Source organism: Gobius niger (assembly GCF_951799975.1).
Source record: "Gobius niger genome assembly, chromosome: 24".
In the NCBI taxonomy this organism is placed as follows: Eukaryota; Metazoa; Chordata; class Actinopteri; order Gobiiformes; family Gobiidae; genus Gobius; species Gobius niger.
The window spans coordinates 12,095,503-12,121,236 of NC_136875.1; the positions used below are offsets into that span (position 1 = coordinate 12,095,503).

Here is a 25,734-nt window from a genome sequence, read left to right on the forward strand (position 1 = left end):
TCTAAACGGGATTTTACAGTCTCCTTTTGACCTTTGTTTAACCAGGAAAGTCCCACTGAGATTAAGGATCTCTTTTACAGGGGAGTCCTGCTTATTGTGTGTTTTAGTTTCCAGGTGAAAGTTTATGTTAAGAGACCAAATTAGCCCAAACCCAGAAAATTAAAAAATAATAATTGCCTGCACACATCCTTCACAGACCGACACTACAGTCTGCAACCCACATCCTTCACAGACAGACACTGCCCACATCCTGAGAGAGAGAGAGAGAGAACTTCAAATCCAGGCCTGAACTATGAACACCAGCCTCTTACCAGACTTAATCTCTATGTCTGAGTATGTGAGACAGAACTTTAAGAAATCAGTGCAAAGAACTGTGGGACAAAAATCCAGCAAAAAAGACAAATATCCAGCAAAAAAGTGACAAAAATCCAGCAAAAATGTGACAAAAATGCATCAAAAAAATGTCAAAAATCCGGGAAAAAAGACAAACATCCAGAAAAAATGTCAAAATTCAGAAAAAGTGACAAAAATCCAGAAAAAAATTGACAAAAATGCATCAAAAGAGTGACAAAAATCCAGCAAAAAAAGAGACAAAAATCCTGAAAAAATGACAAAAATTCAAGAAAAAATGACAAAAATTCAAGAAAAAAAGAGAAAAATCCAGCAAAAAAGTGACAAAAATCCAGCAAAAAGTGACAAAAATCCAGCAAAAAAAGTGACAAAAATCCAGCAAAAAAGTGACAAAAATCCAGCAAAAAAAGTGACAAAAATCCAGCAAAAAAGTGACAAAAATCCCCCCAAAAAGTGACAAAAATGCATTAAAAAAGTGACAAAAATGCATTAAAAAAATGACAAAAATCCAGCAAAAAAATGACAAAAATCCAGAAAAAATTACAAAAATCCAGAAAAAAATCCAGGAAAAATGACAAAAATCCAGAAAAAATGACAAAAATCCAGGAAAAATTACAGAAATCCAGAAAAAAATCCAGAAAAAAATGACAAAAATCCAGAAAAAATGACAAAAATCCAGGAAAAAAGACAAAAATCCAGCAAAAAAGTGACAAAAATCCAGCATACTCCGTGGAGTATGGTGCACCACAAGGTTCAATTTTGGGACCATTATTATTTATATGAATGATTTTGCTTCTGTTTCCACGACCACCTTTCCCGTTCTTTTTGCTGATGATGCCAGTCAAAAAAATAATAATAAAAAGCCGAACTGGGGAAAATGCACTCGTTAATGTTAAGGCGGGGGGTAAGAGGTTAAAATATGTGGAAGTCACAATTACGCTAATTTGGGCCAGGCTAGTCAGAGTCCAGGGCTGTTTTTCCGTCCCAGTAACTGAGTATCACGCCACAATATACAGCACTTCTTGTAACAGCAGTTTTGATGGGGAATTTTTTAAAGGTGGATAAACCCGACCAGTGGCTATTCATAAAACCCCATGATTAAAGCCAGTGTTCTTCACAGACCAGTTTGTGACTCATTGACAAGACGTGACAAGAATTGTATTATTAAAAGTGCTTTTGCTTTCCCTTTTAAGTCACACCTCGGTGGAGGCAAAACCAAAAGCAGACAAACATCGCAGAGACATGACAGCTGTGGACACGGACGCATGCTTGTTCTCGTTCTCACTTGATAAATCATGGATTTTCCCCCGCAGGACCTCTCCTGTCCGGTCTGTCAGGACGTTTTTAAGGAGCCAGTGGTTCTATATTGCAGCCACAGTTTTTGTAAAGACTGTCTGAGCAGCTGGTGGACAAAGAAGCCCACACTGGACTGTCCGGTTTGTAAGAGAAGATCCTCCAGGAGTGACCCGCCACGAAACCTGGCTCTGAGAAACCTGTGTGAGGCCTATGTCCGGCAAAGAGAGCAGAAGACTCCAGAAGAGCAGGAGTGTGGAGTGCACTCAGAGAGACTCAAACTGTTCTGTCTGACTGACCAGCAGCCGGTCTGTGTGGTGTGTCGAGACTCCAAAGTCCATGAAGGCCACCGCTTTAGGCCCATAGATGAAGCAGCTCTGGATCTGAGAGACGAGCTGGACAAGTCTCTCCTGCCTTTGAAAGAAAACCTACAAAAGGCCAAGGATCTTAAAGGGGAGTTTGAGGGAAAAGCGGGCTATATCAAAAAGCAGGCCCTCTACACGGAGAAGCAGATTGAAAAACAGTTTCTGAAACTGCACAAGTTTCTTTCCGAGCAACAGGAGCTTCGAGTCAAAGCTCTGAGGGAGGAGGCGGAGCAGAAGACTCAGAGGATGAAGGACAAGATGGCGGCCGTGAGCAGAGAGATAGAAGCTCTGTCAGAAAGCATCAGAGCCACAGAGGAGCAGCTCAGAGCGCCAGACGTCTCCTTCCTGCTCCAATACAAGGCTGCAGTGGAGAGAGTGCAGCGCTGCCCCCTGCTGGAGGACGAGCCACAGCAGGGCCCAGGAGCTCTGATCGACCAGGCCAAACATCTGGGCAACCTGACCTTCAACATCTGGACCAACATGAAGAAGCTGGCTCAGTTCACTCCCGTCATCCTGGATCCTCTCACCGCGAACAATGCCGTTTTCTCAGACGATCTGACCAGTTTTCGAGCACAGAAACAAGCAGCAAAGGTTAAGGAGGGCATGGCGTTTGTTTCAAGCTCCGAGGGCTTCGTCTCGGGTTTCCACAGATGGAGCGTTGAGCTGGGAAACAACAGCATGTGGGAACTTGGCGTCACAACAGATCCCACAGGGAAGCCAGAGGATGTGGAATTCTGGGTCTTAACGTTCTTAAACGGTAAATATTCAGCGGATTCTTCCACAACATCTACTTTTCTCAATCTAGACTTGCATCCTTTAAAGATCAGAGTGTGTCTTGAGAGCGACGAGCACAAAGTGAGTTTTTATGAGCTGGACTCTAACACTCACATTCACTCGTTCACAAATATCACTCAGAAGAAACTGTTCCCATGCTTTGTCACCGCGAGTAAACGCCCGGTAAAGATTCTGCCAGTAAAGTGGGCGGAGTTACCAAACATAATAACCTCTTAACTCCCGCCTGAACCGAGAGGATCTTTGTCCTCACGTCATCAGATTTTTATTCCATCATTTTTTTGTTGGGTATTCAACTCATTTTTGTAACTCATTTTTTTTGGTAATTCTTTGTCACTTGTCATTTTTTCCTCAACTTTTTGTCAATTTTCTATCACTTTTTTGTGTCATTTTATTAGTCATTTTTTCGTCCATGTTTCATCAAATTATTGTCACATTTTTGTATTTTTTTTGTCATTTTTTGTCCTTTTTTTGGTCTTTTTTGGGGGGGGGTTTGTGTCATTTTTGTGAAATTTTTTCCACTTTTTCATCACTTTTTTTGTACATTTTTTGTCATTTTTAGTAATATTTTTTTTGTCCTTTTTTGTCAATTTTTTGTGACATTTTTGCCACTTTTTCGTCATTTTTTGTAATTTTTTTCGCCATTTTTTAGTCACTTTGTCATTTTTTTTGTCACATTTTTGTAATTTTTTCAAAGATTTTTGTGACATTTTTGCAACTTTTTCATAATTTTTTCGTCATTTTTTTTAATTTTTTTTCGTCAAATTTTTCTCACTTTTTTTGTCAAAAAATGACAAAAAAAATGACAAAAAATGGACAAAAAAATGATGAAAAAGGGGAAAAAAATTGACAAAAAATTGACAAAAAATTGACAAAAAAATGACAAAAAAAATGACAAAAAAAATGACAAAAAATGGACCAAAAAATGACCAAAAAATGACAAAAAATGGACAAAAAAATGACAAAAAAATGACAAAAAAATGACAAAAAATTGACAAAAAAATGATGAAAAAGTGGAAAAAAATTGGCAAATTTGACAAAAAATGTACTATTTGACAAACGATTAACAAAAAAGTTACTATAATGAGTTGAAAACCCCCCCAAAAATCTGATGCCGTGAGGAAAAAGATCCATTTAGATGGGTTTTGTAGATCTTGATATTTGTAATTTCCTAGAATTTCCACTGTAAGTACCAAGGACTTACCGGCCCGTAATGTAAAGTGTTAACAAAACATATCAATAAAAAACATTGTAAAGCAGCCGTTTATATTTAAATAATTACTTCTGATGTTAATGATTGTTGTAAATGATGTGTATACTGACTAATAAAGAACTGAGATGGTGAAAGGAGTGATTGTTTCTCTTTCAGGTCTTTATCTGTGTCAGGGGGTTTTCAAGGGGATTCCCATCAAGCCTCATTCATTGTTTAGTGTTGTCAGTATTTGTGGCAGAGCCCAACTTTGTTTTACTTTCTTTTTCCCGTCTCTCACGTGGGGAGAGTCAAACCGGGTCATTGGCATTAGGTGGTGAAATATTAAACAGGCTTACTGTAAACAACACTGGAAAAATAAAAGGAATTCCTTGATTCTTTTGGGGGGGGCAAATGCTGACTGATATTGATTTAGTAGAACAGCATTACCCCCTTCTCTCTATCTGATCTTTTGACAACAACCAGTTCAAGAACACAAGTGCAGCCCCGACAGGAAAAACAAACAAGTAAACAATTTAACTCAAACAAAATAATGTCGTCTCTTTTTCCAGTTTGCATCATTAACCTCTTAACTCCCGCCTGAACCGAGAGCATTTTCTCCAGTTCAGCTTTACCCAATTCCTGTAGGCCAGTGTAACGCCTCATTTGAAAGCTAAGATCTACAAAAAACCCATCTAAATGGATCTTTTTCCTCACGGCATCAGATTTTAGGGGGGTTTTCAACTCATTATTGTAACTTTTTTGTTAATCGTTTGTCAAATAGTACATTTTTTGTCAAATTTGCCAATTTTTTTCCACTTTTTCATCATTTTTTTCATCATTTTTTTCATCATTTTTTCATCATTTTTTTGTCATTTTTTTGTCATTTTTTTGTCATTTTTTGTCATTTTTTGGTCATTTTTTTTGTCATTTTTTGTCATTTTTTGTCATTTTTTTGTCATTTTTTTGTCAATTTTTTGTCATTTTTTGTCCTTTTTTTGTCAATTTTTTGTCATTTTTTTGTCATTTTTTTGTCAATTTTTTGTCAATTTTTTGTCAATTTTTTGTCAATTTTTTGTCAATTTTTTTCCACTTTTTCATCATTTTTTCATCATTTTTTGTCAATTTTTTGTCATTTTTTTGTGGGTTTTTTCTCATTTGTTGTCAATTTTTTGTCAATTTTTTTCCACTTTTTCATCATTTTTTGTAAATTTTTTGTCATTTTTTTGTTATTTTTTTGTCATTTTTTTGTCATTTTTTTGTCATTTTTTTGTCAATTTTTTGTCTTTTTTTGTCCTTTTTTGTCAATTTTTTGTCCTTTTTTTGTCAATTTTTTGTCCTTTTTTTGTCAATTTTTTGTCATTTTTTGTCATTTTTTTGTCCATTTTTTGTCAATTTTTTGTCATTTTTTTGTCATTTTTTTGTCAATTTTTTGTCAATTTTTTGTCAATTTTTTTCCACTTTTTCATCATTTTTTTGTCAATTTTTTGTCAATTTTTTGTCATTTTTTTGTCATTTTTTGGTCAATTTTTTGTCAATTTTTTGTCCTTTTTTGGCAACTTTTATGTGACATTTTTGCCACTTTTTCATCATTTTGTCGTTATTTTTTGTAAATTTTTTCGCCATTTTTTAGTCACTTTCTGTCATTTTTTTGTCATATTTTTGTCACATTTTTGTAATTTTTTGTCTGTTTTTTGACACATCTTCATCATTGTTTTTGTCTCAGTTCTGTCGCTATTTTCACAGCTTTTTTCCAGAAGCTGGATTGGGGTAAAGCCAAACTGGAGAAAATGTGCTCGGTTCAGGTGGGAGTTAAGGGGTTAAAAAACAGTTTTACGTAACAGTAGGTCATGCCAGTAATCTACTTGTTTCATTGACTTTTGTGCTCTCATGTTTCACTTTACTCCGCCCACAAAAGCACTTGGACTTGGAACCTGGCTCCTGATTGGCTGGAGCTCCTTTTTGCTCCACTAACATGGTGAGGCGCCCAGAGAAGCAGGAATGTCGGCTCCGCCTTGGTCAAAGCAGAGACAGAAACACACAGCCTTCCTGGTCACACGACAGCAAGGGAAACACGTCTAAGCTTATTTTTACTTTATAAATCATGGCTTCTCGTTCTGAAGAGGATCTCTCCTGTCCGATCTGTAAGGAGGTGTTTAAGGAGCCTGTGGTTCTGTCCTGCAGCCACAGCTTTTGTAAAGACTGTCTGAAGAGCTGGTGGAGGGAGAAGCCCACACGGGACTGTCCGGTTTGATAAGATAAGATGGTACTTTATTGATCTCACAGATGGAGAAATTGCATTCGATGAGAGAGCATCCGGCAGCAGCACCCAGTAAGAGAAGATCCTCCAGGAGTGACCCGCCTCTAAACCTGGCTCTGAGAAACCTGTGTGAGGCCTATGTCCAGCAAGGAGAGCAGAAGACTCCAGAAGAGCAGGAGTGTGGAGTGCACTCAGAGAGACTCAAACTGTTCTGTCTGACTGACCAGCAGCCGGTCTGTGTGGTGTGTCGAGACTCCAAAGTCCATGAAGGCCACCGCTTTAGGCCCATAGTAGAAGCAGCTAAGGATCTGAGAGACGAGCTGGACAAGTCTCTCCTGCCTTTGAAAGAAAACCTACAAAAGGCCAAGGATCTTAAAGAGGAGTTTGTGGAAATAGCAGATCGTATTAAAGACCAGGTCAATCAAACAGAGCGACAGATCCAGACTGAGTTCAAGAAGCTTCACCAGTTTCTTGTGGAGGAAGAGGAGTCCCGGATGAAGGCTCTGAGGGAGGAAGAGGAGCAGAAGACTCAGAGGATGAAGGACAAGATGGCGCCCGTGAGCAGAGAGATAGAAGCTCTGTCAGAAAGCATCAGAGCCACAGAGGAGCAGCTCAGAGCGCCAGACGTCTCCTTCCTGCTCAAATACAAGGCTGCAGTGGAGAGAGTGCAGCGCTGCCCCCTGCTGGAGGAGGAGCCACAGGTGAGAGCAGGAGATCTGATAGACCAGGCCAAACATCTGGGCAACCTGACCTTCAACATCTGGACCAACATGAAGAGGCTGGTGCAGTTCACTCCTGTCATCCTGGATCCAAACAGCGTCAAAGCTGTAGTTCTGTCGGACGATCTGACCAGTTTTACATTTAAAGAGAAAGAATCAGACCAAGAGTCACCTGAGGACGATGTAGGCGCAGTGTGTGGATCTGAGGTGTTTGACTCTGGTTCTCACAGTTGGGACGTGGACGTGGGAGACAATGAGAAGTGGGTCCTTGGAGTTGCAACTGATCCATATGAGGAGGGAGGCAAGGTAGAGGATGTTGAGGTGTGGGTTATGGGATTCTCAGATGGTAAATATAAAGCACGACATAAAAATGAACATATTTCTCTCAATCTCGTCTCAAAAACTCAAAAGATCAGAGTTTGTCTCGACTTTGACAAACGTGAAGTGAGTTTTCATGACTTAGACTCAAACACTCACATTCACACAATCACACAGATCAGTAGGAAGAAACTGCGCCCGTTTTTCCTTATCAAAGGTAAATACCCGATCAGAATCCTACCACAGGAAATCTGACTTAAGACGAATGAGGCAAAACTAGTGAAAAAGATACTTGTGGCTCTTATCTGAAGGGTTTCAATCTTTCTGAATCTTTGACAGACTTTAGGTGAAGGGCCTTTAACAGAAAGCTGAATATTGAAATGAATGTAACTGTAATGACTAACACTAAGATTTGTGATGAATATTTCCTCGACATACTGTACATGTGATCTGCAGAAACTTTGTGAACATAAACACTGTATCATTTATCGCATCAGTCGTCGTTCTTTTGTTTCATTTTTGTCGCTTTTCTGTTGCTCCATTGAGGCTTTTTTTTGTTGCATTTTCGCAGCATTTGTGTCACTTTTTCATCGTCTTTTTGTCGCTTTGTTGTCAAGAAGCTTTGAGATTTGGGTAAAGCCAAACTGGAGAAAAGGTTTTTGGTTCAGGTGGGGGTTAAGGAGATAAACTTGTCGTGCATTTAAATAAATATAAAACCTGTCTGTAATAAGTATCTAAGGGAACTAAATGTTAATTGTGGTGTTTGTTTTTCATGAACTAAAGCTGGTTTTGAGCTTTAGAAATAATTGATCTAAAAAAAATGTCACTGATTTTAATTTGCATGGGTGAAAGGCTGTAAAGAAATCAGTTCTAACACATGTGAATGTATTTGTTTTACACAAATGTGATGAAATATAATGAAAGAAACATGTCGTTGGACCACAGGTGAATTCACAACATTAATAGAGAATATGTATCACAGTGATAGAGTTTTTGTGAAAGGTTTCTCCAACACTGTATGTGAATTGTTGTCAACTGCTTTGTCTAACTGATTAATACATTTTCAACACCATCTTTATAGTTATAATATTTTCCACTCAGTAATTGCAGTTTTTGGACCTCAATGCTGCACGTTCACTATTCATTGTATTAATCATTACAAGTCACTGTTGTTAAGGGGCCCGGCCTGTACTGTCAAATAAGAAGGAAGGCAAGCCAGAGCTGTACAGTAGACTAGAATAAAAAAGAAAAATGTCTTTCAACTCAACTTTGTGGACTGTAATTCTGAATAAAGATCATTTTCAACATTTGTGAATTTTCTGTAATTCTCTTACAGAGGATGAGATGTTGTAGCAGGAGCCGCCTTTTATAGACTGTCCATCATTGATCATGTTCAGATCTCATTGGCCGGTATAAGAAATACTCCACTTGGCCTTTATGACACTTTTGATTTAGTTTTCTCTCACCTGGACCAAAACACAAGAATGAAACACACATTACTGAACTGCACAGATCAGCATTAAAGGTCATCCTTGAGGAAGACCGAACTTTTCACAAACCCCGTGAACTGTATTTGTGTATGTCTTTGGTTCACCACTAGATGGCAGCATTTAAGAGAGAAGTTATTGATCCCACAGTGGATAAATTCATGTGTTCCAGTGTTCAAGCATAAGGTGTAGAGAGTTTTGAACAGGTAATGACAGAATAAAGGCGTCTTCAATGACATGAATAATGACTTTAAGAGGAAAGAAAGACATGGATGAATCAAATAGAGGAATACAGAAAAACATCACAATCAGCAGTGACAAAAACAAACATATGTATATTAACAGTTATGGCAAAAAAATGCCAGAAAAATGTGTATGACTATCAGTGCCAGTATTGGCAAGTGGTCAGCTACAGTACTGAATAAAATAATCATTTTCTTTATCCTTTTATGAAAATAAAGGTCCACAGCTGCAGTAGATAGGTGGAACCACAACACACTCTGAGCCTATAAAAATACCACCACTTGGACATATATTTCAGGTCAACAACATCTGTAAAAATTAACATTGTACATCAATTTTTACATCAATGTGTCTGTGCATTTTATAGGGGGACCTTTGTCTTACCCAAATCTATCATTTTCACTCGTAACATGTTGGGCAATGACTGTGGTGTGTATAGGTATGCATTTAATGGTGATGTGTATGAAGAGAGTTTCCCAAGGACACAAAGGTATTTTATGCAGAGTTTGTAGTGAGGAATAATCCTGCAAACTTTCAGTCATTAAGTAAAAAGCCTCACCCTCCAAACTGATTTTGTGACTTGTTGAACTGTACAGCTGAATGGTCTTAGAGTTGAGGTTAATTATTCTAAAACATTACTTTAAATAAGTTACACGTTTTGATCAATGAAGCTGCTACATTTTGCTCAGTGAACACATAAAAAACAAGGTGCGTAAAAGAATCCAGTGATTTTGACAGACCGGTTTCTAAGCTATTTATGATTCATTGCAAAGGATCTAATACTTCAGCACCGCCTTTTAAGACACACCTCAGTCAGTGCAGAGACAGAATCACACAGACGGAGGTTTACACTTCACAAATGATGGCTTTTCAATCATATCACAGGGTTCCCCAAGGATCAGCTTTAGGTCCACTTCTGTTTGTAATTCTTCCCCTCTGCAATATTTTTGGCTACTTTAGTATTCAGTTCCATTGTTATGCTGAAGATACTCAACTTTTTCTGTCCTCAAAACCCGGATCCACCCGCCCCACTATAACCAACTGTTTACAGGCCATTACAGCTTGGATATAGGCAAACACACTCAAAATCAACGATAACCAAAGTGAAATACTATTCATTGGCTCTAAATCCAATTTATCCAAATCCCCACCTTCAGTATTTGCATTGACAGCTGCCTGGTTCCCATCTCTCCCCAATGGGAGCCAGGCAGCTGTCTCACTCTCTGACTACAGAGCCACATAACTATAACTTTGGTTGATACAATGTTTCTATTCTCCATCCATCCATTTTCTTCCGCTTTATCCGGGGCCGGGTCGCGGGGGCAGCAGTCTCAGCAGAGATGCCCAAACTTCCCGATCCACACACACCTCCTCCAGCTGTTCTGGGGGGACCCCGATGCGACACCAGGCCAGCTCGGAGACATAGTCCCACCAGCGTGCCCTGGGTCTTCCACGAGGCCTTGTCCCACTAGGACATGCCTGGAACACCTCCCGCGGGAGGCGACCAGGAGGTATCCGGAACAGATGCCGTAGCCACCTCAGCTGGCTCCTTTCGACGTGAAGGAGCAGCGCCTCTACTCCGAGCTCCTCCCGGGTAACTGAGCTCCTCACCCGATCTCGAAGGGTGCGCCCAGCCACCCTGCGAAGGAAACTCATTTCGGCCGCTTGTATTCGCGATCTTGTCCTTTCGGTCATGACCCAAATCTCATGACCATAGGTGAGGGCGGGAACGTAGATCGATCGGTAAATCGAGAGCTTTGCCCTGACTCAGCTCCCTCTTCACCACGACAGACCGATACAGCGACCGCATCACTGCTGACGCCGCACCGATCCGTCTGTCGATCTCACGCTCCATCCGTCCCTCACTGAGAACAAGACCCCGAGATACTTGAACTCCTCCACTTGAGGTAAGGACTCCCCACCGACCTGAAGAGGGGAAACCACCTTTTTCCGGTGGAGAACCATGGCCTCAGATTTGGAGGTGCTGATCCTCATCCCGGCCGCTACACACTCGGCTGCAAACCGCCCCAGAGCAGCTGGAGGTCCTGGTTCGTTGAAGCCATCAGAACAACATCATCTGCAAACAGCAGAGATGAGATCCTGAGGCTCCCAAACCGGACGCCCTCCGGCCCCTGGCTGCGCCTAGAAATTCTGTCCATAAAGGTAATGAACAGAACCGGTGACAAAGGGCAGCCCTGGCGGAGCCCAACACGCACCGGGAACAGGTCTGACTTATTGCCGGCAATGCGAACCAAGCTCCTGCTGCGGTCATACAGGGAACGGACAGCCCTTAGCAGAGGGCCCCAGACCCCATACTCCCGGAGCAACCCCCACAGGGCACCACGAGGGACACGGTCGAACGCCTTCTCCAGATCCACAAAACACATGTGGACTGGTTGGGCGAACTCCCACGAACCCTCGAGCACCCGACGGAGGGTATAGAGCTGGTCCAGTGTGCCACGACCAGGACGAAAACCGCATTGTTACTCCTGGATCCGAGGTTCAACTATCGGCCGGATCCTCCTCTCCAGCACCCCGGAGTAGACCTTACTGGGGAGGCTAAGGAGGGTGATCCCTCTGGAATTGGAACACACCCTCCGGTCCCCCTTCTTAAAGAGAGGGACCATCACCCCGGTTTGCCAATCCAGGGGTACTGTCCCCGACCGCCACGCGATGTTGCAGAGACGTGTCAGCCAAGACAGTCCTACAACATCCAGAGACTTAAGGTACTCAGGACGAATCTCATCCACCCCCGGAGCCCACTTGTGGAGTATTTTTAGGTAATTTCTGACCGTGATAATTGAAAATAATGATCCAAATTTTCCAAAAACAGTATTTTGTTGAAATTTTTGTTGAATTATATTTTACTTGAGTATTTTGGACCAAATGCTTAATTTTAATGCTCGATTTTCATGTTTCTTTTTATTTTTCTGTCCTTAATTAATGCTTTGATTTATGTGATGGTGTTCCATGACTGGAATAGATGTTTTGGGGGGAATTGCCTGTTTAAAAATCTGTGCCACATGTCTATATTGGTCGAAATATAATTTTCCTAAATACTGTATGCAAGTAAATGGAACTGGAATCAGTCCCTGATCAGGGACGGCGGTCCTGAACAGGTTAAAGAGAGGGACCACCACCCCGGTCTGCCAATCCAGGGGCACTGTCCCCGACCGCCACGCGATGTTGCAGAGACGTGTCAGCCAAGACAGTCCTACAACATCCAGAGACTTAAGGTACTCAGGGCGAATCTCATCCACCCCCGGAGCCTTGCCACCGAGGAGCTTTCTCACCACCTCGGTGACTTCAGCCCCGGTGATGGGTGAGCCCACCTCCGAGTCCCCAGCCTCTGCTTCCCCATCGGAAGACGTGACGGCGGGATTGAGGAGGTCCTCGAAGTACTCCTTCCACCGTCCGACGACATCCCCAGTCGAGGTCAGCAGCCCCCCACCCGCACTGTAAACAGTGTTGGTGAAGCACTGCTTCCCCCTCCTGAGGCGCCGGATGGTTTGCCAGAATCTCTTCGAGGCCGACCGATAGTCTTCCTCCATGGCTTCTCCGAACTCCTCCCAGACCCAAGTTTTTGCCTCTGTGACCGCACGAGCCGCAGCACGCTTGGCCTGCCGGTACCTCTCAGCTGCCTCAGGAGTCCCACAAGCCAACAAGGCCAGGTAGGACTCCTTCTTCAGCTTGACGGCATCCCTTACTTCCGGGCGCCACCACCGGGTTCGGGGATTGCCGCCGCGACAGGCACCAGAGACCTTATGGCCACAACTACGAGCAGCCGCATCGACAATGGAGGAGGAGAACAGGGTCCACTCGGACTCCATGTCCCCCGCCTCCCTCGGAATCTGGGTGAAGCTCTTCCGGAGGTGGGAGTTGAAGACCCCACTGACAGAGGGACACGCTTGGGCCTGCCAGGTCTGACCGGCTTCCTCCCCTGCCAGCGGATCCAGCTCACCACCAGCTCAGCCCCTCTCTTTACCCGAGTGTCCGAGACACGCGGCCGGAGGTCAGACGACACAACTACAAAGTCGATCATCGACCTCCTGCCTAGGGTGTCCTGGTGCCACGTGCACTTATGGACACCCTTGTGCTCGAACATAGTGTTCGTTATGGACAAACCGTGACTAGCACAGAAGTCCAAAAACAGAACACCACTCGGGTTCAGATCGGGGAGGCCGTTCCTCCCAATCACTCCCTCCCAGGTCTCACTGTCGTTACCCACGTGGGCGTTGAAGTCCCCCAGCAGAACAATGGAGTCCCCAGTCGGAGCACAATCTAGCGCCCCTCCCAGGGACTCCAAGAAGGCCGGGTACTCTGCACCGATGTTGGGCCCGTAGGCCGAGACAACAGTGAGAGACCTGTCCCCGACCCGAAGGCGTAGGGACGCGACCTTCTCGTCCACCGGGGTGAACTCCAACACGTGACGGCTGAGCTGGGGGGATATGAGCAAACCCACCCCAGCCCGCCGCCTCTCCCTGCGGGCAACTCCAGAAAAATGGAGATTCCAGCCTCTCTCCAGGAGTTGGGATCCGGAACCCAAGCTGTGCGTGGAGGTGAGCCCGACTATATCTAGCCGGTATCTCTCAACCTCCCGCACAAGCTCAGGCTCCTTCCCCCCCAGCGAGGTGACGTTCCATGTCCCGAACGCCAGAAGCCATGCAGGCGGACCAGGTCGTCGAGGCACCTGACTCTGACTGCCACCCAGTCCTCTCCGCACCCGACCCCTATGGATCCCTCTGCGGGTGGTGGGTCCACAGGAGGGCGGGCCCACGTCGTCCCTTAAGGAGGCCCGGCCACCAGACGCTCGCGTTCGGGCCCCAACCCCAGGTCTGGCTCCAGGGTGGGGCCCCAGCTGCACCATGCCGGGCGACGTCACGGTCCTTGTATATATCACGTCCATAGGAGTCTATGTTTCTATTCTGTTTTTTGTTATTTCCCTAACCCTATCAGAGCTGGCATGTAACAAAAACAAGGAGCACAATAAAAGCCTGTCAAGTTGAGAGACCGGTTTTAGCCTCATCCCTGATTTGCTCACAGTGAAGTAGCGAGCCATTTATGAGAAACGCCTCAGCTCTGCCTTTTAAGTCACGCCTCAAACAAAGCAGAGACAGAATCACACAGACTTCACAGAGACGGGACAGCAGTGGAAACGGGGGTTTTCAACAAAAAACTGATTGATCTGAAGATCCAAACTGATTTTGTGACTTGTTGAACTGTACAGCTGAATGGTCTTAGAGTTGAGGTTGATTATTCTAAAACATTAATTTAAATAAGTTACACGTTTTGATCAATGAAGCTGCTACATTTTGCTCAGTGAACACATAAAAAACAAGGTGCGTAAAAGAATCCAGTGATTTTGACAGACCGGTTTCTAAGCTATTTATGATTCATTGCAAAGGATCTAATACTTCAGCACCGCCTTTTAAGACACACCTCAGTCAGTGCAGAGACAGAATCACACAGAAGGAGGTTTTCACTTAACAAATGATGGCTTTTCAATCACATCACAGGGTTCCCCAAGGATCAGCTTTAGGTCCACTTCTGTTTGTAATTCTTCCCCTCTGCAATATTTTTGGCTACTTTAGTATTCAGTTCCATTGTTATGCTGAAGATACTCAACTTTATCTGTCCTCAAACACCCGCCCCACCATAACCAACTGTTTACAGGCCATTACAGCTTGGATATCAGCAACCACACTCAAACTCAACGATAACCAAAGTGAAATACTATTCATTGGCTCTAAATCCACTTTATCCAAATCCCCACCTTCAGTATTTGCATTGACAGCTGCCTAGTTCCCATCTCTCCCCAATGGGAGCCAGGCAGCTGTCTCACTCTCTGACTACAGAGCCACATAACTATAACTTTGGTTGATACAATGTTTCTATTCTGTTTTTTTGTTATTTCCCTAACCCTATCAGAGCTGGGATGTAACAAAAACAAAGAGCACAATAAAAGCCTGCCAAGTTGAGAGACCGGTTTTAGCCTCATCCCTGATTTGCTCACAATGAAGTAGCGAGCCATTTATGAGAAACGCCTCAGCTCTGCCTTTTAAGTCACGCCTCAAACAAAGCAGAGACAGAATCACACAGACTTCACAGAGACGGGACCGCAGTGGAAACGGGTGTTTTCAACAAAATAATTCATGGCTTTTCAACCAGAGGAAGATCTGTCCTGTTCGATCTGTCACGAGGTGTTTAAGGAGCCTGTGCTTCTGTCCTGCAGCCACAGTTGTTGTAAAGACTGTCTGAGGAACTGGTGGAGAGAGAAGCCCACACAGGAGTGTCCGGTTTGTAAGAGAAGATCCTCCAGGAGTGACCCGCCACGAAACCTGGCTCTGAGAAACCTGTGTGGGGCCTATGTCCAGAAAAGAGAGCAGAAGACTCCAGAAGAGCAGGAGTGTGGAGTGCACTCAGAGAGACTCAAACTGTTCTGTCTGACTGACCAGCAGCCGGTCTGTGTGGTGTGTCGAGACTCCAAACTCCATGAAGGCCACCGCTTTAGGCCCATAGACGAAGCAGCTCAGGATCTGAGAGACGAGCTGGACAAGAGACTTCTGCCTCTAAAGGAAAACCTACAAAAGGCCATGAACCTTAAAAAGAAATTCAAGGGAATAGAAGGTCGTATCAAACACCAGCACCAGCACATAGAGAAACAGATCCAGGCTGAGTTCGAGAAACTTCGCCAGTTTCTTGTGGAGGAAGAGGAGTCCCGGATGAAGGCTCTGAGGGAGGAAGAGGAGCAGAAGACTCAGAGGATGAAGGACAAGATGGCGGCCGTGAGCAGAGAGATAGAAGCTCTGTCAGAAAGCATCAGAGCCACAGAGGAGCAGCTCAGAGCGCCAGACGTCTCCTTCCTGCTCCAATACAAGGCTGCAGTGGAGAGAGTGGAGAGAGTGCAGCGCTGCCCCCTGCTGGAGGAGGAGCCACAGGTGAGAGCAGGAGATCCGATAGACCAGGCCAAACATCTGGGCAACCTGACCTTCAACATCTGGACCAACATGAAGAGGCTGGTGCAGTTCACTCCGGTCATTCTGGATCCAAATAGGGCCAGAGATGTGGTTCTGTCGGACGATCTGACCAGTTTCACATTTAAAGAGAAAGAAACAAACCAAGAGTCACCTCAGGACCGTCGAGGCAGAGTTTTTGGATCTGAGGAGTTTGACTCTGGTTCTCACAGTTGGAACGTGGACGTGGGAGACAATGAGAAGTGGGTCCTTGGAGTGATTACTGATCCATTTGAGGGAGTCAAGAAAGAGGATTTTGAGGGGTGGTGTATGGGATTCTCAAATGGTGAATATAAAGCAGAACATAATAATGGACATATTTCTCTCAATCTCGTCTCAAAACCTCAAAAGATCAAAATTTGTCTGGACTTTGACAAACGTGAAGTGAGTTTTCATGACTTAGACTCAAACACTCACATTCACACAATCACACAGATCAGTCAGAAGAAACTGCGCCCACTTTTCTTTATCAAAGGTAAATATCCGATCAGAATCCTGCCACAGGAAATCTGACTTAAGGCGAATGAGGCGAAACTAGTGAAAAAGATACTTGTGGCTCTTATCTGAAGGGTTTCAATCTTTCTGGTGACGTTTTTTCATAAAAAGTTTCGTAAATGCTTTTGGTTTGAATGCAAAGTTTACAGTTAGATTTTTCCGTCAGTTTAGGTCAATATGTGTGAAGGTGATTTTCCACATCCATATTTTTCACTGCTTACTGTGTTAAATATTCTTTAGGTGAAGGGCCTGTAACAGAAAGCTGAATATTGAAAAGAATGTAACTCTGTGAGGACTAACAAAGATTTGTGATGAATATTTCCTTGACATACTGTACATGTGATCTGCAACACACATCAGACTCTCATGCTTTTTTTGGTCACATTTTGGCCACATTTTCATCGTTCTTTTGTTTCATTTTTGTCGCTTTTCTGTTGCTCCATTGAGGCTTTTTTGTTGCATTTTCGCAGCATTTGTGTCACTTTTTCATCGTCTTTTTGTCGCTTTGTTGTCAAGAAGCTTTGAGATTTGGGTAAAGCCAAACTGGAGACAAGGTTTTTGGTTCAGGTGGGGGTTAAGAAGATAAACTTGTAGTGCTTTTAAATAAATATAAAACCCGTCTGTAATAAGTATCTAAGGGAACTAAATGTTAATGGTGTTTTTTTTTTTCATGAACTAAAGCTGGTTTTGAGCTTTAGAAATAATTGATCCAAAAAATGTCACTGATTTTAATTTGGGTGAAAGGCTGTAAAGAAATCAGTTCTAACACATGTGAATGTATTTGTTTTACATGAATATGAATATTGTATCGCTTAATGAAAGGAATATGTCGTTGGACTTAAGGTGAAGGGTCTATTGACATTTTTAATTGTTGTAAAATGCCTTGTATAAATGACTAATAAAGGTTTGGATTGAATAAGTGCTGCTTTGGATCATTTCTTGTTTCATGTAGTTCTGGATTATTTTCTTACCATTTAATGTTTCTTATTCACATTTTAAGTTGTTAGTTCATGTCTGTTTTGAGCAGTGTTAATTTTGACACCATATTTTATTTTAGTTTTAGTCTTTTGACTAATTTCATTTTAGTCAAAATTTAGTCAAAAAAATCTTTTTCTCTAGTTTTAGTCGACTAAAATGAAGACTAATTTAGTCGACTTATATTTATAATATTCATTATAATCATGTTTAATCAAGGTCCTCGACTTCATGGAGCTTCTCCCACATGAACAAAGCTCAGACCTGTTCATTTGACAGTGAATTTAAATGATATGAGGATCTTTCAGACGCTCAATAGAAGTTTGGATGATTTTAGTCTCTCCTTTTCATTTTTATTTAGTCTTATTTTAGTCGACTAAAATATCTGGACATTTTAGTCATAGTTTTAGTCTCATGAGAAACTTTTAATTTAGTTTTAGTCCAATTTTAGTCGTCAAAAATATCACTTTGATGAAAATTAAGACTAAATATTTTAGTCGACGAAATTAACACTGGTTTTGAGTTCTGTGTGGACTTTACATGTGAGTTTGCACAGATGAGAGACTCCCGGTTACATCATTGTGTATCTCTCTGGTTCACCACTAGATGGCAGCATTTCATTCCACGCACCGCCTAAAACCTCCAATAGGCCGTTTGAGCTGCGGAAGTAAAAGCACCATTTAGAGTCAGTTAAGACAGTATTACTTAGAACAGTGGTTCTCAACCTTTTGGAGCTCCGACCCCCATTATAACAGGTACAGGGGTTTGTGACCCCCGCCCGGGTCACACAGTGAGAAATAGGCCTACATAATTCTTAAAAAACAAAGAAAAAAAGCAAATGGCTGAAATAAAATTCACCAAACTACAAACAAATAATGGCACTCTGGTAAAATAGCAAACACATGCTACAATAAAACATTAGATTATGAAAATGAAAATATGTATATTTTATCTAAATGATCTGGCGACCCCCTTGGGGGTCCCAACCCCCAGGTTGAGAACCACTGACTTAGAAGTTTTGTTTGTTTAATGAATAGGGGCGACCACCTGTCCCTTATTTGGCCGCACTGCTCAGCCATTTAGACCTTTGTCCCCGTCCCACCTTTATTTTCAATGAAGTTAGATTTACATAGGGAAAGACAGATTATGTGCCAGTGTCTCCCCGAGTTTTCTGGGTCATTATAGGAATTGTGCCACATTATTATTATTATTACTATCATTGTGCCAAAGCATTACAGTTTTTTTCAAATGGGAATTAAAGGTTCCCTCCTGGAACTGCCACCTTAACGTGGTGGAGGGGTTTGAGCACCTGAATGATCCTGGAGCTCTGTTGTCGGGGGCTTCGTGCCCCTGGTTGGGTCTCCCATGGCAAACAGGTCCTATAGGTGACGGGTCAGACAAAGAGCGGTTCAGAAGCCCCTTATGAGAGACCAACAGGCCCGGGGGACAATGAGGTCATCCTTCTGTGGACCCACCACCTGCAGGAGGATGGATGGATGGATGGATGGATGGCATTAAAGGTATATTTCTAGATCTTTTTTATGTTTCATTTTCGTTTTGACCTTCCACAGCACATTCAGCAGCATGTTTTGAAGATTTTTGTAGGTGTAGCGGAGATAAATGCTAACGGTGGAGCAGCTACGCTAACCCGGAAGCACTGACTTTAGTAAATAATACTTTTTTAGCAGTAGGTGCGGCATTTTTGGCTAATGAGTCTGAGAAATAAGTAGGTTCAGTAACTCCCCGTTGAGTTTCAGAAATATTGATTGTTGTATTAAACAGTTTTTAATGTGTTTTTTTCTCGCATATTAGCCTGTATGCTAGGACCCATAAGCGAAAGTCGTGACGTCACCACTTAACAAACGTATTGTCATGGTTCTTTTTTAAATTCATTATTAATTTGCCTTCTTGTTGACTCTGTTGTTGTTTGTTTCTCTCATAATAGGGATGTTCATAAATAAAAGGAACTATAATAACTCAGCTCTCTTGTTGCAGACACATGAAACGCAGAGCCGTGGGAAGATGTTTTAGTTAGGGGGCGCTGAGGGACAAAATGTACCCCCAAAATACTTTTTCTGTGCATAAATCCTATTTATTAACCTCTTAACTCCCGCCTGAACCGAGAGCATTTTCTCCGGTTCAGCTTTACCCAAATCCTGTAGGCCAGTGTAACGCCTCATTTGAAAGACCAACAAAACTAAATGGATCTTTTTCCTCACGTCAGATTTTTTTTCCATCACTTTTTTTGTTGGGCAGTCGACTCATTTTTGTAGAATTTGCGTGACTTTTTTGTCACTTTTTCGTCAAATTATTCGCATTTTTTTGTCAAATTCTTACCACTTTTTCTTCCATTTTTTCTCAATTTTTCGTCAAATTTCTCTCACTTTTTTGTCAAATTTTTGTCAATTTTTGTACATTTTTTGTACATTTTTTGTCACTTTTTCGTCAATGTTTTCTCACTTTTTTCACATTTTCATCCTTGTTTTCATCTCAGTTTTGTTGCTATTTTCACTCCTTTTTTCCAGAAGCTTTTGGACTGGAGTAAAGCTGGAGAAAGTGTGCTCGGTTCAGGTGGGAGTAAAGGGGTTAATATTGCCTGCAGTTCACAAACTATCCACCAGGGGGTGCTGCAGCGCCCTCAGCACCCTGGGTTCCCACGGCCTTGATGAAACGGATCAAACACAAGAAACTTTATTGCATCAGAGCTCGCGACGGTGTAAACATTTGTACTAAAAATGATTTGGCATATCTGTTTTTCACATGCACATATTATCAAAGGTAAAAAAACGGGTTAAGCCATGAATCAAGTATATACATTGTTTACTTTTTCATGCCCTGAGCCCTAAATTACAGGTTAAGCATTTTATCGTCCGCCTGGTCCACTAATCTCTCCGCGTCTGGTTTGTGTCTTTGAACCTTAATTGAAAATCTGGAATCACTTTGCGATTTTTTTTATCAGCGACCACATGAAACAGTCCCGGCCCCGTAAAATATATAAGTGTTTCCCATCCACCTGCTGCACTCACACAACCAAGATTTAAGGGTCATTTGTACTGAGTTTGTACGTTTTCAGAAATAAGAGTGTTTGGCGGGTATCGATTTTGTTTTTGCACATTCAAAACAAATTCCTACTTCTAGCTGGCCTCTATTTCTACTGCTATTACAACTTATTATTATTATTTTAGTCAAAGAGTGTGGGAGGAGGAAAATGGTCTTTGACTCCACAGTTGACTTGATCGTGACGGTACAGATCTTAAAGGGACTACACAGAGTTTAAAAATGTTAAAATGAAGTATTCCCTTCCCTACGTGTTCCAGCCATGTCCTAATGTGTAGAATGAGCTCAGACCTGTCACTCAAACAGTTGTTACTTTGGGTCTGAAGTCCTGCACGAACTTAAAGGAATAGGCCACCGTTTTAACATTCTGAGATATGTTCTTACCTTAGCTTAGACGAGTTCTTTAGGACCTGTCTGATCTTCCCCCGTGCCTTCAGTCACGTAAACACAGCGCAGACGGCGTTAGCATTTAGCCTCTCCCTCTCTCCTCTATAGCTCCAAAACAGGTCAAGACAGAAGCTACCAAGCTCTTCCACGTTTTCCCTGTTTAAATATGGTTACGTGAAGTGTAACACTACAAAGTATAATTACACAAAATTAAACAATGTGGATTTTCTAAGCGGATAAAAGGGGGAACTATATTGTAAGGCGTAATAATACCAGGAGTAGTTCGAAATCCGCGCAGTAATCTTCACTTTACTGTGCGGATGCCAAACTACTCCTGGTATACCTATAAACGGTTACGGTGAAAAGATGCTAACGTTAGCTGCAAACCTTTAGCTTGAGCTGTTAAATGACCGATTGCTTCCTTTCGAAATAATCCAAGTGTCACGGCGTTTGGCAAAGGCCAGCTCACGCCTTCTCTCCGCCCCATGTGTTCTAATCTCGTTGTGCCTTGTTATGTTGATGCTGATGTTGGAGTCCTCGTCCCTGATTGGCGGATTGGTTTCCCCTCCCCGGATAATCGACGCCTCTCCAATCAACTGGTCCCACCTATCAACTCGGAGGACCAATAAAAGACCCTCCTATCTGTGGTTCGAGGCGGCTGGGACTCAACAGTGCGGCTCGCCTTAGTTGATTGTGTCTCTTGTGTGTGTTTCGACTAATGTAATTTGTGAGACACTAGCTTAGTGAAATTGTTGTAGCCGTTGTTTTTCGTTTGTACCAATTTTGTGCTCCCGTTAGAGCCTACTTTCGTTGTTATTATTTACCTTACACATATCAAAATAAATTGTAAACTTTCCTGAAACCCACCAAAACCTTGGGTCTTGTGTTACTTCCCTTCACCCTAAAGAAGCAGATCGTAACACAAGCCATTCATGTAAAATCCATGCTAAATATAACGTATCTGACTCGTATTTATCCATAAATATTCCACTGTCTCTGACTTTGGTTGGTCTTTATCACAGAAATACTTTATTCCCGGAGTTTAGCGACTTTTAGCAGATGTAGTCACTCAATCTGCTGCCGCTTCGGACACCGGGCTCTGACCGACTTTTGGCACGTCTTTGAGCTAACGCTGGAGAGCTGTTTTTTTTTTGTGATGATAGTTTTAATTTTAATTTAAATGTCAAATAAAACGCCTGTAAAAGTGTCAGAGCAGTCGTTCTGTTTCATAAAATACACGTTTGTAACAATAAATAAATTCAGACTAAAAAAAACTGTCATGCAGCTCGGAGAAAGTAGTGGCTTGTGTCCGAATCACCAACAGAATCAGTGACTGTATAGTCGACTATATAGTGCGGGCCTATGTAGTGAATGAGGGGCTAGGGACGAGGGTGGACATTCGGACACAGCCTGTGTTATTAGCCGACAATTGTCTTATAATGCATTGAATTATGTGAAAGGAGCATTTATGTAGGCTTTATGATCACTCTACACAAAAGATTTCCAATTTATAAATTAATATGTGATCCAGCAAGTGACAGGGGATTTTATTTTGTTTTTATCGTGTGCTGTGTTTTTAGTGTGTTTTTATATTGGTTTTATCTTTGCAGTGCATTTTAACTTTATTTACAGTTTTAAGGACTCGCCCTCGTCACATGCTTTTACCACCTGGTTTTATCACATGACTTTACCCCAATCCCCGAGAGGCAACAATCACGGCACCTGTGTCCGGCGGGAGCGGAGGACAAACAAAAGGCGCACGGTGGAACGAGAAGAAAGGAAAGAGGCGCACCACCACACGTCGGAGAGCAGGACGGCACACGCATCGGGGACCACGAGCACGCTGGGACCGCAAGTGTTACGAGGCGAACGTAGTAGCACTTGTCGGATAAAGCTAGCCGGAGAATACGCTAGGTTAGAACTTTTGACTGCCGCTAGTTGTTTCCGCGTAGGTGTCTCAGCGTGCGGAGGGCGGGAGCCGGCCGGGAGGGATCGAGACTGAGTGAAGGAGTGTTGTGACGTGGGACACACGCAGGGGCAGAGGATAACTCTGCCTGGTGTGTAAGTATTGTAGCGACACTCCATCCGCGTAGCCTAAGGCCTTATTGTCTCGGACCCCCGTGCTGGCGTATGCTTTGCATTCACAGGTGACCCGGTGCGTGTGACCAGAGGATCCACTACCTGGGCTGAGCGGAGCAGGAGGACCATAAGCACTTTACTGTGGACGGTGCCCTTTTATCGCAGTTTTATCTTTTTTTTTAGCCCACCTTGTTTTTAATGGACTTTTAGCATAACGTTTTTACCTGTGGGCATTTTTACTGTTTTTAATCATTCTGTAATACATTTTAGTGCACCTGGCCACTTCTCTGTCCTCCTTGGTAAACAGTGTGCTCTCACCCGGTCATTTCACCCCCTTTTATTGCAGTAGTTTTTTTTCTGGTTTAATTTCATTCCACTGCACACACCTCCCCCCCCCCCCCCCCCCCTCTCTTACATATATATGTATTTATGATGTTAACAGGAGAGTTACAGCCATAACTCATGAATCTAAATGATCTTGTTAGTGTCAATCTCATTTTTATTCTCTGTTTGTCACTGCTTAGGCCTGAATCCGTCAGCACCTGTTTGAGAGATTGTGGAAATGTCTGTTGGCCAAAGGTTCAGGGCTTTGGTGAACGAGCGTCTGGCTGCAGCGGCTGGAGAGATACGTGTGCTGTTTGAGATTGAGATTTGATGTTTATGTATGTGTTTTTTCAGATTTGTTCAGGTTTTTTCAGATTCACATTTTTCAGGTCTGCCCCAGGGTCTAATTCTGAGCCACATTTGATCCCGGAGACTGAGGGACGCACAGAGCGCTCTCCTGACCCCGACAATGTTCAAACCCAGAAACCTCCATTCAGAAGTTCAGCTCGACAGATGAAGAGAGGAGTTGGAGATGAAATCAGCCGAGTCCAGACTAGAGGCAGAAGCACCAAGCGATCCTCCCAGAACAAGTCTGCACCAGAGACGAGCGGCGCTGTGGACAATGTAGACAAGACTGGAACTGCCGACGTAGCTAAAGGGAAACACCAGCGCTCGATTTGTAAGAAACGCTTTGGACGTAGATATCGTTTACAAACACACCCAGGAGAGAAACCTTACAGCTGTACCGTGTGTGACAAAACCTTTGCACAACTCGATCACCTCAAGCCACACAGAAGAACACACACAGGAGAGAAACCTTGTAGCTGTACCGTGTGTGACAAAATGTTTGCACACAAATGTACACTCAAGCAACACAGAAGAACACACACAGGAGACACATCACAGCTTTACTGTCATGATTTGTCTTTCGTTCCCCTGTTTTTGTATGTTTTGACATGTGTTCTGTCCTTGTGATTTTGCTTGACTTCCCTCATTACCTTCCTGCCCCGCCCTGATGTGTTTCACCTGTGCCCCGTTTCCTCTTGTATTTATACCCCTGTGTTTCCCTTGTCCTTTGTCGCGTCGTTCTGTCATGGTGTGAGGTGGAACACGGAAAAGAAAACCCAAAATGCGGGAAGTGGCGATGTTTAATGAATGATAAAAACTGAAATGACAAAATCCAGAGAAAACCAAAAACCGGGGCTGATGTAGAGAACGACGCGACCACTGCAAAGACCCAGCGGACTGCCTATCAGCTGAGGACCCTGACCCCTGTTCCTGCTCTGTCCCGGAGCCACCGCTGGACATTTACCTCCGTCCGGGGTGGCTGTCCCCTCCTTCCCGCCCTGAGCCACTGCCAGACCCCGACCTCCGTCCGAGGTGGGCCCCTTCTGTCCCGGAGCCACCGCTGGACACTTTCTCCGTCCAGGGTGGGCTCCTCTTGTTCTGGGGCCACCATAGGACTGAGACCTCCGTCTGGGGTGGGCTCCTCCTGTTCATGTCCCAAGGCCACTGCCGGACATCATTCTCCGTCCGGGGTGGGCCCTTCCTGTTCCTATCCCTCATCACACAGGGTTCTCTCAGCTGCCTCACGTTCCTGCCTTACACTTGGGGTCATCTCACCCACCGCCGAGCCCTGCCCCATACCTGAGCACTTCTCAGCCGCTACTCGCCCCCCAGACCCACCTGACTTGTCTCTGCTGTTCGTGGACCCTCTTGGCTTTCCACCTTCAGCGTCATCATTCTCCTGACCGCCTAAGTTCCTCCTGGTCTGTCATGTCCCTCTTGTTGCTTCCCTGATTTGTTTTGTTTTTAAAATGTTTTATTAAATGGTCAAAAATGAAACTTATGTCTGCAGTTCAGTTTGTGTCAAAGTCAGCTTGGGTTTCTGGGCTCTCATCCATGCACAAAATAGTCAATTTGGATCTATTGCTGCTGATTTTTTGCCAACAATATCAGATATATAACAAAGAAGAATCAGCAACCAAATGAGTGTCTTATTTCTATGACAAAAAGCCAGACTTTTACATGTGCTAGTGCAGTGCTTCCCATCCATGGGTACGGGGACCCCTGGGGGTACTCGACGACCTAGCAGGGGGTCCTTGGAACTATTTCAGATTGAAAAAAGGGGAAAATGTAACAGAATTTTTTACAGGAAAGGCTATATCTTTCAGTAAAATGTCTTGCTTTGGGAGAATTTTAGGTTTATTTTGACTGAAACATTGTCTTACAAATACCACATACCGTAAATGCTCTAACATAGGCCGGGGCCTTTATTTACTCAAGGGCATCTAGGACCAGGCCTTTATTGGAACCAGGCCACAATTAGAGACAGGCCTTTATTTCTATTTGAGCAAAACGGACGACCAGGAAAACGAAGAAAAACG

At 43.2% G+C, this 25,734-nt stretch overlaps 2 protein-coding genes across 2 annotated transcripts; both read left to right on the plus strand.

Moving 5' to 3' along the window:
• Positions 1-1,603: 1,603 nt before the first annotated feature.
• LOC306982463 (E3 ubiquitin-protein ligase TRIM35-like) lies at positions 1,604-7,659 on the plus strand (the record flags this gene model as incomplete). Its single annotated transcript, XM_079582398.1, has 4 exons — positions 1,604-2,981; positions 6,095-6,243; positions 6,324-7,386; positions 7,627-7,659. Exons 1-4 carry the CDS (start codon positions 1,647-1,649, stop codon positions 7,657-7,659), a joined length of 2,580 nt encoding a protein of 859 aa, XP_079438524.1. The 5' UTR covers positions 1,604-1,646.
• A 7,407-nt stretch (positions 7,660-15,066) lies between these two features.
• LOC306982465 (E3 ubiquitin-protein ligase TRIM35-like) lies at positions 15,067-25,098 on the plus strand (the record flags this gene model as incomplete). The annotated part of the gene is made up of 3 exons (XM_079582401.1): positions 15,067-16,298; positions 23,748-23,995; positions 24,532-25,098. The coding sequence occupies exons 1-3, from the start codon at positions 15,170-15,172 to the stop codon at positions 25,096-25,098; spliced, it is 1,944 nt and encodes a 647-aa protein (XP_079438527.1). The 5' UTR covers positions 15,067-15,169.
• Between the last annotated feature and the right edge of the window lie 636 nt (positions 25,099-25,734).